At 34.3% G+C, this 15,446-nt stretch overlaps 3 protein-coding genes across 7 annotated transcripts; all 3 read right to left on the minus strand.

Moving 5' to 3' along the window:
• Positions 1–185: 185 nt before the first annotated feature.
• LOC144543590 (uncharacterized) lies at positions 186–832 on the minus strand. Its single transcript, XM_078291911.1, has one exon. It carries the CDS (start codon positions 791–793, stop codon positions 362–364), a length of 432 nt encoding a protein of 143 aa, XP_078148037.1. The 5' UTR covers positions 794–832; the 3' UTR covers positions 186–361.
• Positions 833–1,860: 1,028 nt separating this feature from the next.
• Positions 1,861–4,784, minus strand: LOC144576217 (uncharacterized). The gene is made up of 7 exons (XM_078326519.1): positions 4,492–4,784; positions 4,010–4,100; positions 3,487–3,602; positions 2,758–2,817; positions 2,593–2,658; positions 2,241–2,441; positions 1,861–2,113 (listed from the first exon to the last, which is right to left on the minus strand). Exons 1-6 carry the CDS (start codon positions 4,546–4,548, stop codon positions 2,250–2,252), a joined length of 582 nt encoding a protein of 193 aa, XP_078182645.1. The 5' UTR covers positions 4,549–4,784; the 3' UTR covers positions 1,861–2,113; positions 2,241–2,249.
• An 869-nt stretch (positions 4,785–5,653) lies between these two features.
• Positions 5,654–9,715, minus strand: LOC144543821 (uncharacterized). Of its 5 annotated transcripts, XR_013508083.1 has the most exons (11): positions 9,438–9,714; positions 9,243–9,297; positions 9,103–9,138; positions 8,961–9,005; positions 8,614–8,697; positions 8,031–8,096; positions 7,871–7,909; positions 7,649–7,748; positions 6,744–6,906; positions 6,597–6,691; positions 5,654–6,342 (listed from the first exon to the last, which is right to left on the minus strand). XR_013508083.1 is itself a non-coding variant. In XM_078292234.1 (10 exons), exons 1-10 carry the CDS (start codon positions 9,656–9,658, stop codon positions 6,338–6,340), a joined length of 801 nt encoding a protein of 266 aa, XP_078148360.1. In that variant the 5' UTR covers positions 9,659–9,715; the 3' UTR covers positions 5,654–6,337. The 5 variants fall into 5 exon arrangements, 1 of the variants encoding a protein (XP_078148360.1); XR_013508085.1 differs by lacking the exon at positions 8,614–8,697 and having other exon boundaries at positions 9,438–9,715; XR_013508084.1 differs by lacking the exon at positions 8,031–8,096 and having other exon boundaries at positions 9,438–9,715.
• Between the last annotated feature and the right edge of the window lie 5,731 nt (positions 9,716–15,446).

A 15,446-nucleotide genomic window follows, 5' to 3' on the forward strand; every position in this document is an offset into this window, starting at 1 on the left:
AACCAAACTTCACAAGTGAGCTCACCAAAACTTAAAACATGAAAATGTGTAATCACTAATTGCATATAAACTGTCTGAACAATCTTATACTGCATCTTGGCATTCAAACATTTTACAGAAGATGTGTAGTATTATTAATGAGGCAAAACTTAAATTAAGCATTTGATACATTTAAAAACATCAACTTGCTAAGAAAGTTTTCATGCCATAACAAACAAATCAAAATATTTTAAAAATCTAAAACTCTAAAACAAAAATAGAAATAGTACAACAAACAAATGCTAATTCTAAATCCAAGCCTATTACAATAGGTTGGTTATTAAGGGGAAATGTGTGTGACATGTAGAGCTAATAATACGAATCAATTATCATCGCCATAAGCACGAAAGCGGTAGCGCTCCTCATATGGTCCATTAAAGAACATATCTGCCTCTAACCATTTGGGATACCTTACCAAATCTCCAGCCTTAAACTGCATGTATCGATCTCCTGATTTGGCACCATGTGGTACAACTCGCACCTCTCCAGACACTATAAAAACCTCCTGGTCTACTTGCCAGTCCCATGGGACCCGGCACTTCCCCGTCTTCCAGGTGGACCACTTCAACACGCCCAGCTCCTTCAAACGCTCCTTCTTCACACCTCTCTCCACACGCACGTTGTAGTTCTCCTCCACCGATCGCCTGAACATGGTGCAAGCGCGCACGCTCAAGGACGGTGTTCTTCTCAGAGGAGACGCCAAATGGAAAGGTCGGAGAGGGGTCGAACCCACGGAGGTGGTCGCCATGGCCATGGTTTTGGTGGGGGTTTTGTTTTACGAATTGCAAGGGGATAAGAGAGACTTAAGAGTGTGCTCGCGCTCTTAATCTTATCCGTGAAAGAATAACCGGAGGTATTATGGGCTTTCGAAATAAGCCCATGGGCCCAACGGTCTTCATCAACCTCTGTGCTCAATGTGGCCTCAGGACACGCATCTATGACGAAATACGGGATTGTTTAAGCTCGCAATTTTTATCTCTCCTCCGAGCTACGCATCTATGACGAAATACGGGATTGTTTAAGCTCGCAATTTTTATCTCTCCTCCGAGCTTAATGTCTAGATCCCGCAAGAGTTCTAATTTACTTTTTTTTTTCGAAATGATGCTCAGCCGTTGAATTTTCCAAATTATGAGCTTCAACACTTAAGTATGCATTGGTCGTGCCGCATATCCCAGTGCCCGTAGACCGCGCGCTGCACCCGTGGACCGCGCCTCTGAACCACGCACAGCACCTGCCGACCGAGTCTGTGCACCGCGCACCCTTTTTTTTTTTTTTTCTGCTAAAAGTGGGATTCAAAATTCTTACCACTACACTAGAGTTCACATATGTTATTTTGTAGATAAATATAGTATTTAATTATTTTTCTCTATAAATTTGATTTAAATTTCTTACCACTACACTAGAGTTTACATATGTTATTTTATAGATAAATATAATATTTAACTATTTTTCTCTATAAATTTGATTTAAATTATCTCTCCTCCTTATTAAGGAGCTTAATGTTTTCTACTACATAATTTGCTCCCGTTGCTGTGCACGGACACGATTACTAGTAATTAAATTATTTAGCTAATCGAAACAACACATTTTATGTGTCTTGTGGGCAAAATACAACCAAGCTAGTAATTTCAGGTTGGTAGTGCTCCTAACAAAAATTTGCTATGCAAGAAAGTGAACGCACTTTGGAGGGTGGCACTGGCACTGGCACTGGCACTGGCACGGTACATTCAAAATTCCTTGTTCATTTCGGTTCTGGAGACCACCAAATCCATCGGCTCCATTTCAAACATGATGAATCTGGTTAATTGTTTGAACTCAACATTGCGCCTCATTTCTTGGCTATAAACAAACATAAAAGAGTTTAACTACCATCTTATCTCAGAGCTTGGCTTACGTAGGTAGGATCAACATGAATTTATGTCATAATTTTTTATCAAGAAAATTGAAGAGACATTTACATACAATAATACACTACAAAGATCCATTAAAAACAGCTGCGCCAAAGTAATATTATAATATCAGTTAAAAGTCAACTTCCAAAAGTTGTAATCTTCTCTCAAAGCCCACAGGTTGTCTGCAAATATCAAAAGATAAAAGACAAACAGAACAGTTAGAATGGCATGTAACAACAGAGTAAAAGTATTGGGCTTTGAATATGCAATTAATCAATCAAAATTCAAAACAGCAATAAAACCACTTACGGTAGCAGATCAGAAAGAGGTGCCAACCGAAGTGGTACGGCCTGATGCCTGGATCTCATCAAGAGTACTAGCAAGCCAATCTAAGCCTTCATAGAGGCCATCTCCTTTTAAAGCACAAGTTCCTTGTATATGCCACAAACGGTTCTTTAGGTCATATAGCCCCAAACCTTCACATACCTCCATTGGGCTCAGTGCCCCCCTCTACATTTGCACATGATACTAAGTTAAAAAGAAAATTACTAAAGAAATTGTCAATTGAGTTAGAAGATAAGGTTCTGATTGCTTCTGTCGAAAACTGAAGTTTTTCCTTCAACAAAATGTAGAGATTACGAAATATACCAACAGGACATACCATGTCTTGCTTGTTTGCAAAGACCAAGATGACACTGTTCATCATGAAAGGATCATTTATTATGGCCTGAAACATAACTAGAAACTGTTAGATTCTAATTTCATCTCTTGGTTACATTAACAAATGTCGATCCTTTTTCTGAAAAGGGAATAAAAATAGAGGTACCTGAAACTCAGCTTTTGCTCTTCCAATACGTTCTCTGTCTACTGAGTCAACTACATAGATCTGAAGGTAATAAGGTAATTAATTAAAACCAGAGTAATATCAATAAATAAAGGGTCTTTTGCCAAAAAAAGAAAAAGAAAAAGAAAAACAACCACTCTATTATCTGCAGGAAAGACTCATCCTTAAAGAAAATTGACCTACTTACCCATCTCTAAATAGATACAGGATTACCACTAATGTAATATTTTTGTTTCTCGTAACTTCATTTTTCGTGGAAAAGCTGGCCCCTTCCATTATATTTGCATAATATAACATTAATTAACTTTCTTCTAATTACATCAGTATTAAATTAGGAAAATCGACACAGAACACAAAGTAGAGAAGGAATTCAAAGATTAGAAATCCAAAAGGGCCAATTTTATTGCTATTCTTTACTTTAATATAAAGGGCAGCAAAAATCCTAATTTTTAGCATGCTTTTAAGTAAATAATAACAATTAACAAATCCTAATGCTTGTTGTATATGACAGCAAAAATCTTAATAATAGTCTCATTGTGTGTGTATAAAAATATTAGCAACAAGTATATGCACTCATTAGGATAACAACAAATTGAATGCCAGAGCACAGATAAGAAAGGTCAACCCCACTCATCTAAGAACAAGACGCACTTTTCCAAATTCACACCAAATTAGTTAACAAATTAATCACAAAAATAAATTCTGACGTACCAAAGCATCAGTATTGCTGAAGTAATGCCTCCAGAGAGGTCTCAATTTCTCCTGACCACCAACATCCCACACTGTAAACATTACATTCTTGTACTGTACTTTCTCCACATTAAAGCCTACATTAAAGGTAGTAGTAAATTTTTTTACATCACAAGTTCTCTATGCATGAACCTATACAGTTATGACAACTTTAAAATTAGCTTGCAAATGGAAGCCTCAATTGCAAAAATACCCCATTTGTTCAGTTAAGAATTGGCAAAAGAGAAAAACAGATAGACTAAAAATGGGATTGAAAAGATGGTAACACCAGTAGTCCAGTACTGATAATCTGGTATTTAAATGCCAAGAGTTAACTTCAAGTTAGATGGATTACTGCATATGTATATAGAAAATCTAAGAAACTACAAACAGAAATTCCCTACAAGCATTAAAAAAAAAAAAATACACATAGCAGCATCAAATAAACTGCAAATGATTTGTAAAATACTCTTGAATTATTTGAATTTGAGAAAGAAGCACACACCAATTGTGGGAACAGTTGACAGGACTTCACCAATGTGCAATTTGTAAAGTATGGTGGTTTTACCAGCAGCATCCAGCCCAAGCATCACAACCTGAAACAGGAATAAGAAAAAAGATCATGTTATAAAAGTAGTTAGGAGTTCTTTGAAGATTTATCTAATAATTTAGTAAAGTGCAACTAGATAGATATTATAGAAATTCAAATCTAAAAAAACTAGTAGAAGATGGAACCGTACTCATCTTATCAGATGCAACTCTAGTGAAGCAAAGATAGAACAACATAGCAACTGAATTCAATAACTCTGACAGTTGTTTGGGGGAATTGATAATATGAAGTGAATAAACTTTTTTGCTGAAATTAAGGTCTACTAAGAAATGAAAACAAACCGGAGAAGCGCCTATAACATGATAAAAATCGCATCGTAAATTAAAATAGAATCAGAAAAAGATTGAAAAAGAGAAGGAAGGAAAAATCAAACCCACCCGCATCTCCTTATTGCCAAAGAAGGCATCGAAGAGCTTGCGAAAAGCCTGACCCATCAACCCCTAAATATAAATTGGCGCCTTTCTTTTAGAATTCTTTCTTAAGCGAGTGATCTGATCTTTGAACAGATCTTAGGAAATCTTCGATCGGTTCACCCTGATCTGCTTCGTTTAGCTAGAATGCTAGATAGAACAATTTCCTTTCCTTTCCTTTCCTTTCCTATGCGAGTGATTGTGATTGTGTTTGTGTTTGTGTCTGTGCGTGCGAGAGCATCCATTCTGAATCCATCAAGGACAATTTATGCAACTAAACGTGTAGCGGGTCAATTTGATGCGGCCAAGTCAATAAGTCATTCTAGCTAGTAGCGTCTGAAAGGTTAAAATAGTATACTCTATTCGGATATACCTCAATATAAATATAAATTGAAAATATTTTATTATATTGTTTTATAATATATAATTATATATACACTAATAAAAATATTGATATTTTTATAAAATAAATAAAAGTTCATAATATAAATACTAATAAAGATATTGATATTTTTATAAAATAAATAAAAGTTTTCTATATATTGACTCGTCACTCGTGTTTAAATTAAAAGATAAGTAACTGTAAACAGTCTTTCCCTCTTTCAATTAATAGTTTATTTTGGTTTAGAAAATGAATGAAAGAATTTGGGTCTGGGTCTGGCTTAATTAATTTAGTTAGTGTTTGCGTTTGGTTTAAGCTACAAGCGACTTAATTACCAATTCGACTTGACTGACGTATGGTATATTGGTATTGGTATGTATATTCGTCTTTCATCTTCACATTATGCCGTACAAGTAATGAACTCAAATATAATCTAAAAATATAATTATTTATTTTGGATATGATATAAATAAGACTTGTACACAATTTAATCAAAGCTACAAACCTTAGAAATGCAAGCAATTTGTAAGAGGCCTTTTTTAGGTGGCATGTCATTATTTTGATTCTTTGCCATGTGCTAGCTGCCTGATGGGCTGATGAGTGATGGAGGTATAACAACTACTGAACAGTGAATACAAACAGACATCGCTCTGGCACCCAAATTCTCAGTAGAATTGATCCAACTATATATCTCATATTATCGCCACAAATAACAGATTCCTGACACCCAATGATGAGAAAAATGAGTGCAACATTTCTAGAAACACTAATCCCAAATCAAAATAACCATATCACCGGAATTCAGAGGATATCAGTAAAAAGTCGTAGGTAAGTTCAATATTATGCCAAAATTATATGCAAGTATTCAAAAGAACAATAAAATTTGCACAAAGGGAAAGGAGAAAGGAGAAAGGAGAAAGGAGAAAGGAGTGTGCATGCTTACGTGCGTGCAGGAGAAAGAGAGGGCAAAGATGGGGAGCCAAAAAAAAAATAAATAAGTGAAGCCGCAGGGTACTTTTTACCTCCCTTGAGATAACAGGGTCTATTTCAAGACATTTGATTTCATTTTCTCACCAATAAATCACCTCCTCATACAAAATATACAGAGGAGGTCAACTTCAATGAGTTGCTGGGGAAAACCTCATATTCTGGTAACAAAATCACCAATGATAAACACCGCATTATGTCAATAGATGCATTAACTCCAAGGAGGAGCAATGCTTTTCATCCTTTCCAAGTTGAAGATCCCTAACCGCCATTCTCCTTCCAGCAAGCCTATTTCCAACTGACAAGGCCATACTTTTTTGTGTTCCAGATTTACCCTTTACCAAAGGAATCTAGATATAATACTATCCAACTTTTTCCTCTCCTAAGATGGATGCCTGATCATGGACAACATGTAACAGGGCACGAGATTGCTTCTTTTGTTGCTTAATCTGTCACATAATTTTGAAATGAAAGCTTCAACAACAAAACTAATATCACAACCAAGAAAGTTTAAACTGGAATTATTAAGTATTTATCATTTAGCAATCTCTCCAGGATCTGAGTTTGGGTTACCTAGTCTGAGTGTCTAACTATAAAAATATATGGTTGAGAATAATAGTCAGGTAACCCAATTTAATCAATAAACCAGAGAGTATCACTATTATTACCACCTAACCCACAAGGGAAGAGGAACAACTTCTACCTGTTCTTTCGCTAGAATTTAATGTCAGCAAGCATGCATTAGCATTTCAAGTGAACTTCAAACTAAGCATCTTTGAGATTTGCATGAGATCTCACAACTTAATTTTGAAATGGAAGGAAATTGCTTAATTCAGTTTAAAATAGAATGAACTTGCTATTGCCTTTTCTACCGAGTGATGCCTCTACAGTCACTAGATGTGCCAGTCTCTTTATTTCATCAAAATCCTCTTTTATCATCGCTTCCTTATCAAAAATAGCATCTGATAAAACAACTGCTGAGGCCCCAGCATTTATGTATTTCCCAACTGATCCTGCAGAAATATTATGGGAAATTAATAATCCCCAGGAACAAATGTGTATTAAGTAGGTTTTGTATGATGTTTAGTTTTGTAATGATGCTGTAACATCAGTACCAGCTGTTTGGTACTGACCCAGACATATGTTGATTTCTAATGAAATCGGTGGGCATCCCCACTTTTATAAAAAAAAATATATATATCAATTTGATAAAACAACTCCGTCTGTGTATAGCTTCTGCACAGCCTGTCCCAAGCCACGAAAAAGGAGGGCTGTGATAAGGCGTGGCGAGCCAACGTAAAAAAACAGCCTCTTTATGGAAATGAAACCCTACCGAATGGTGACTCCGGTGGGTTTCATTACTAGCCTACCCCAACTTATTTCGGACTAAAGGCTTGATTGTTGATTGTTGGTTGAAATGAAGTTAGAAATCTTTCTTACTGCAAACCCTCCTTCGTTAAGCCATCATTAGGTTTTTAATGGCTGCTCAGTAGAACATCCAATGATACAGGATTTCAAGATAATGATAATAAAAGATAAATTTTTAGTCAGTTATTTACAGATTTTGACCATTATAGTGTGAAATTCCGGACTTCAATACCTTGATTTGGGTAACTAATTTTTTGTTCAATAACAGAACTTGAAAGGGGGGAGAGGTTGCGGGGCAAAGAAAACAGTTATCGCAAAAAAAAAATTCATTTATAGTTTTCTTAGCCTGGCCATTGCAATTTAATTATTTTCTCTTGTTGAACTGACCTATTGTGATGCCTTGTGAAGCTATCATTGGTATAGTGGGAAAGGGTTTTCTGAGAGTAGATATGTATTTCTCTCCGCCCAATGCTGAAACTGGATAGACCTGTGAATGAAGAAAATTGGGGGCAATTTTGCAAGTTTTATTTACAAAACCCATTATCCATTAAACACTCACTAAAAAAACTTTGCCAGGGAAAAAAGAAGAGAGTGAACAAGAAAATACACCTTCACAACTTCTGCTCCAGCATTATATGCAGAAAATATCTGCAATTTACTAATTGCATTAACAAATAAAATAGAAAAGCTCCGGAGTTTGAATAATAACAGAACTAAAATAATGTAGCAGAAAAGCATAAAAGAGCAGCTGAAGATAAGATGTATATACTTCAGTGGGTGTCATCACTCCTGGAATGTAAAGAATTTCACTTCCTCGAAACCAGTGCAAAATTTCCTTGAAAACAAGAACAACATATGCAGTTACTGAACTTTCACACATGCAATTTGAAAAGGCATGGCCAAAGTACCAATTTTAGTATGAAGGGGTTAAAACTTACACTCCATATTATACCTTTCAAAGTTTGAATGACAATTAAGCTGTTCATCATGATCTTACCAGAAAAACCTACCATGAGATGCCACTTTCAAATTTTTTAAAATATCTATCATGTCTTTTGTTTCAGTAAAACGTGTTAAAACTGATTGATTACTAGATTTTTTATATTGTATCAGTACAAAAATGTCTATTGTATTAGTATAAATATGCTATAGAGCATGATTATTAATTCAAGGATTCTTAACTAATCCAAATACTAGATTTTAGACTAAGATCACAAGGATGGCTGGAATAACAGTTATACCATAAGCAAAGAAACTATTTTAGTTATGACATTTCGAGTATGAAATTTTGGTAGTCAGGGAAATCTTTTACAGAAAGGATAATATAGAAAAATGAATAGTTTTTGTTGTACCATGACTGTACAAGGGCTCATGAGAAATTGAGCCCCAGCTTTTGTCAATTTTTTTGCATCCTCGATATTTAATACTGTGCCAACCTAGAAAAAGAACAAGTTAAACTCAAACAATTACAACTGCATTTCAATTCTTCCAAGTTGAAGCATTCCTCATGACAAGGTTGTTTTTTTTAGTGCATGACAGACATGTATGTTCTGCATGCCACATGCACCCAAATATTTCTTCAACAAAGAAAAGAGAACTATATAACTCATGGTTGCATGGAATAAAACAGATTTAAAAAATATATACTAGTTTCTGAATGCAACTGGAGTATATTGTTAAAAAAAAGGACATATATTACCCCAAATTTCACTGAAGGATAGTCTTTGCAAAGCACCTTAATTATCTGAAATCAAAGACAGAGATATAAAATGAGTCAATGAGCAGAAAATGAATGCGGGATGAGACTAGCAAATAATTAAACGGAATGGAAGAGAAGTCACCTCTAGTGCTCCTGGAGTGGTTATCACTATCTCCAGCTACAAAAATGAAACAGCAAGATGAAGATATTATCCGGCCCGGAGCAGATACAACTCTCGTGTTCAGTGTAATTATTATTTTAAATGTAATGATTAGTACATACGACAGATACACCTCCAGCCAGGGCAGCATGAGCAGCATCCACTGCAGTCTTCACACTATTAAATATATAGCACATGCACTTCTTTACCAAAGATAATAATAACAACTCATATTCATTTTTCCAATTTCAATTTTCCTAGAAAGGTAAATCAGCAAATTCAACAATTAAGTAGGAAATAAGAGTAGGAGAGATTACTTTTGAGCACGGAGACAAGCAACGACACGAGCTTTGTGTATCTGTTTTAGGGGCAGGGGCTCGGGAAGTGTAGATGAGAATGAGATGGAAACAGCATTCAGAGGGGGAGGGGGAGGGAGACGAGAGTAATGGCGAATATGAATTGTAGTTTGCGGAACTGGAGGAGAGAAAGGCCTAAAGGGTGAGCGACAAATGGAGAGGATGGCCTTCCCCCCTTCCATGAATAGAGAAAGAACTTACCGGTTACCGCTCTATCCGCTCAACTGGAAAACAAAAAAAATGAATCGCTTGCTGCTTGCTAGTCATCAAGATAAGTAAGAATTGACTGCTCACGTGGCGCGTTTCTGTTGATGAGTAAGATCAAGTTGAAAACTTTCAGTGAGCTATATCATTTCTCAGCAAAAAACGAAGGTAATATAATTATGAGCCGAATTTTATATTAATAAAAAATAAATAAATAAAATATCATTAAAAGAGATAGTTTTGGCCCATCTAAGGGACGGGACAAGTTATACCGTCCGGTTCTTCCAACTGCTAGTCCCTACGCCAATCTAATTAATTAAAAAAAATTATATATGCCGGACAGTAGGAAAATCCTGTCCGACACAAATAAAAAAAGAAAAACACGGAACGATAAGATAATTCCCGTTCGCAGCTTAGAAAAAAAAAACGGACGATACACGTTGTCCCGTCCGAATTCACATCGCGCATGCCTTCTCTAGGACAGAATAAGACAACCCATCCGAATTCACGAATTCCTCCATTCCCTCTTCTGTCGGACCCGCCTCTCCCATTTCTCCCATCTCTCAATCAAGGTAATTTTTTTTATATATAAAATTAAAACCAATTATTGTAGAAATCAGTCAATTGATAATAATTTCTAATTTGATTTGCTATCAAACTAATGATTATATTTAATTTTATTAATTTTTTAATTGTATTTGAATTGATAACTTAGGGTTTAGGCTTTAGAAAAATTGATTTATTTTTAGGCTCATTTGACCGAATTTTTTATTAATATCCAAATTTTATATTAAATTTAAAAAAATATCCGAATCGGTTGTTGTTTTCGAAATCTATCCATTCCGGAAATTTTTTTTCCGGAATTAAACTCTAAATCCGAAAAAACGGTTCTAACTCCGGAAAAAAAATTTCCAGATTTAGGATTTTTTGTTTTTTTTTTTAGGAAATTTTTTTTTTCAGTTTTTATTTATAATTTATTTATTTTTTGTATTGAAGTATTACAAATATTTAATATATTTTTAAAAAAATAGATGGAATACTATATAATTTGATTTATTCGAAATACTGCTACAAATAATCCGGATCAACATTTTTCATGCCGGATTTTTTACGGCCGTAAAAAAAAATAATATAATATAATATATGTATATGTATATGTATATATAATATAATATATGTATATGTATATATAATATAATATATGTATATATAATATAATATATGTATATATAATATAATATATGTATAAATATGTATATTGTTAGTTTGTAATAATCTAGAAGTCAATAATACGATAATTTATCATAAATCTTTGTTCATGAATTGGATGATTAATATCATTTTGTTGCCTTGAGTATTATTGAATTTATGGATCATTTCGAGTTCATGACTGAAATTGTGAAACTCCATAATATAGATGATATATACTCTTAAAAAGTCACTGACCAAGGTAATTAGCAGGAACACTAATTACCGCGATAAGGTTAGTATGTGGATTAAAAGATGGTTAAGTTTTACAAACCACCTGACACGAGATGTCATTTTAATCACATAGATACATGTTCTAGGAACATGGTATTTGACAGACCCCGAATGAAACATTAAATAGAATTGTGTTCGTGTCATTTATGTTTTCATTCAGTGTCAAGTTCTACAGTATGAGGTATTCATCTTTCCTACTAAGAAATGTATATGTGTGATTGTTATCAAACGCTGTCGGTAAAATGCAGTTATAACGGTAGCTCTTCGGTATACATGGCTTAGCTGAGGTAGTGATGGTTTACCAAGAATACTATTTGTCCCTCGTATCTCTATACGAGCTATAGCATCACTGGGCCCCTTGATAGAGTAAGATTATCTGCTAGCGGTATAATTACAAGAGTAATTATATTTGATAATCTGCTCAAGATCAAGAAAAGATTCAGTTAGCAAGGATGACACACATCTACCTTGAAACTAATCTGATAGCTATGAGACAGAAGAACAGACACAAGTAAATTGTTTACTGGATCGTGATATTGTACTGTACAGCATCATCTGTGTAATTGGATGGTCATGATGTGTTGCCAGATGCCGCTCATGATTATAGAAGTTAAAACAGTTTTAACTCTGTTTACCAACATAACACAGATCCTATTGGGTCACACCATATAGGAGTTAATCGGAGAATCTTATTGTGATTGATTATAAATTGGTTATGATCAATAGTAAGATGGTTATAATTAATTATACGTGTTATAATTAAATTATAAATGTTATGTAAAAATAACAAGCAAAAACATTGGTTAATTTATAAACGTGTGTGACACGTTGTATAAAAGTTAACCGGTTATTTATAAATGTGCAGGACACATTGTATAAATTACCGAAATAACAACCGCAAGAAAAATATATATAATTGTTCTGAATAATTATACGAATATTATTTGTATTCGGGCCGAGGGCATTCGGGTCTTTTCAGATTCATGCTTATCCGCATGACATGTCATCGATCCTATCCAGATGACACGTCGTCGATACCGAAACAAACAACCGCAGAAAAATATATATAATTGTTCAGAATAATTATACGAATATTATTTATATTCGGGCCGAGGGCATTCAGGTCTTTTCAGATTCATGCTTATCCGCATGACATGTCATCGATCCTATCCAGATGACACGTCATCGATCTTATCCACATGACATGTCATCCTTATCCATTCAATGACATATCTTGTAAATAAGCCGAACTTGGAGGGCATTTTGGTCTTTTGGCAACCGACCCTAAACCCTATAAATAGGGGTGGAGGGGTAGAGAGAAATTTGCTAATTCACTCATACCGTTTCGTGTCGAAACGGATCAGTATTTTCTCTCTTTCTCGGTTTCTCTCCCAAATAGTGTTTCGGTTGAGAAAAGAAAGTTATACGTAGTTGACGTATAATCTTGCGAGTTGTTTTGAGGTATATTTACGGGATCAATGAATAGTGTTTTATCGAATTTCGCGGTATGTCAGTTTTGCATATTGATGAAACTGAGCAACCGAAAATTCATGTTTACGGGTTTTCGTCTTTTTCCCATGAATAGTGTTTTTGCAGAATTCTGCGGTTTACGATATTTCTGGCAGAAGAAATAAACCGCTCTCCGGTTAGTCCTGGTGGATAACCGATAGAGGTATCACACGTGTGATACTCCGAGTCGATTCCTTCCCTGGTGAGGCTCTACTCGCTCGGTCTGCATTCCAACTGTGATTTGGAAACAAGGTATAAATATGTTATATTAATCTATTTAATTGGTAAGTAGATTAAAGTTTTAGAAATCAATCATGGAGTAGATCTGTAAAAGGATTAAATTGGGTTTTGATGCCAAAGGAATACTGAAGGTGGACCGCCTTGGAAAGTTTCCTGACATACCCCGTTTAATCCTGAGCTTAAGTTGGCCGTAGAAATTTTTGTTCTACGGTCATTCCGCAACTTAAGCCTAAACGGATTTTTGGTTAGCACCGTAAAACCCCAACATATATATAATATAATATATATGAAAATGAAGATATAAAATATGAGGTATGATGAGGTATAAAAAATATGAGGTATGATGAGGTATAAAAAATATAAGGTATTGGAACCCTCGGTTAGTGCCTCAAAAATTCAGTTTAAGTTTTCGTTTCAACGGTAGGCATTCAACGATCTGTTTGGACTTTGAAAACTTTGAAAATACCGATCGTTGAATGCCTACCGTTAAACGAAAACTTAAACTGAATTTTTGAGGCACTAACCGAGGGTTCCAATACCTCATATTTTATATCTTCATTTTCATATATATTATATTATATATGAGGAGGGATCGAGTTACAACACTCTTGAGTTACAACAAAGTTACAACATCTATTTTTTTCATTTTCAAAGTCCAAATCATCGATCCAAACCGTTAGATATTCAATCTATATTAAAATGTGCTTGGAGACCAAATTTTACATTTTTTGGAATTTTTTTGCTATTTATTAACATGGGTACAAAATTGTTGTTTTTATTAAAATTCTGCACCATTAAAAAACAGCGATTTTGTACCCATCTTAATATATAGTAAAAAAATTCCAAAAAATGTAAAATTTGGTCTCCAAGTACATTTTAATATAGATTGAATATCTAACGGTTTGGATCGATGATTTGGACTTTGAAAATGAAAAAAATAGATGTTGTAACTTTGTTGTAACTCAAGAGTGTTGTAACTCGATCCCTCCTCATTATATATACATATATATACATATACATATATTATATTATGGCTGTGGCTAATTTGCTGCCGGCAGCATTTCTGCCGGCGGTGCTGCCACTGTTTTTTCTATTTTTTGATGTTCAAACGACAAATCTAAACCGTTAGATGTTTAATCTATATTATAATCTACTTGGAGACCAAATTTTACATTTTTTGGAATTTTTTTACTATATATTAAGCTGGTTTGAAAACCGCTGATTTCAATGCTGCAGAAATTTACTGAAATCAGCGGTTTTCAAACCAGCTTAATATATAGTAAAAAAATTCCAAAAAATGTAAAATTTGGTCTCCAAGTAGATTATAATATAGATTAAACATCTAACGGTTTGGATTTGTTGTTTGGACATCACACGGCTAAATATAGCCCCGGCAGCACCTCTGCCGAAATGCTGCCAGCAGCAATTTAGACAGACCCTATGTATATGTATATATAATATAATATAATATATGTATATGTATATGTATATATAATATAATGGGTCTGTCTAAATTGCTGCTGGCAGCATTTCGGCAGAGGTGCTGCCGGGGCTATATTTAGCCGTGTGATGTCCAAACAACAAATCCAAACCGTTAGATGTTTAATCTATATTATAATCTACTTGGAGACCAAATTTTACATTTTTTGGAATTTTTTTACTATATATTAAGCTGGTTTGAAAACCGCTGATTTCAATGCTGCAGAAATTTACTGAAATCAGCGGTTTTCAAACCAGCTTAATATATAGTAAAAAAATTCCAAAAAATGTAAAATTTGGTCTCCAAGTAGATTATAATATAGATTAAACATCTAACGGTTTGGATTTGTTGTTTGGACATCACACGGCTAAATATAGCCCCGGCAGCACCTCTGCCGAAATGCTGCCAGCAGCAATTTAGACAGACCCATTATATTATATATACATATACATATACATATATTATATTATATTATATATACATATACATAGGGTCTGTCTAAATTGCTGCTGGCAGCATTTCGGCAGAGGTGCTGCCGGGGCTATATTTAGCCGTGTGATGTCCAAACAACAAATCCAAACCGTTAGATGTTTAATCTATATTATAATCTACTTGGAGACCAAATTTTACATTTTTTGGAATTTTTTTACTATATATTAAGCTGGTTTGAAAACCGCTGATTTCAGTAAATTTCTGCAGCATTGAAATCAGCGGTTTTCAAACCAGCTTAATATATAGTAAAAAAATTCCAAAAAATGTAAAATTTGGTCTCCAAGTAGATTATAATATAGATTAAACATCTAACGGTTTAGATTTGTCGTTTGAACATCAAAAAATAGAAAAAACAGTGGCAGCACCGCCGGCAGAAATGCTGCCGGCAGCAAATTAGCCACAGCACATATACATATACATATATTATATTATATTATTTTTTTTTACGGCCGTAAAAAATCCGGCATGAAAAATGTTGATCCGGATTATTTGTAGTAGTCTTTCGAATAAATCAAATTATATAGTATTCCATCTATTTTTTTAAAAATATATTAAATATTTGT

Source organism: Carex rostrata, chromosome 25 (assembly GCF_964058835.1).
Source record: "Carex rostrata chromosome 25, lpCarRost1.2, whole genome shotgun sequence".
Lineage (NCBI taxonomy): Eukaryota > Viridiplantae > Streptophyta > Magnoliopsida > Poales > Cyperaceae > Carex > Carex rostrata.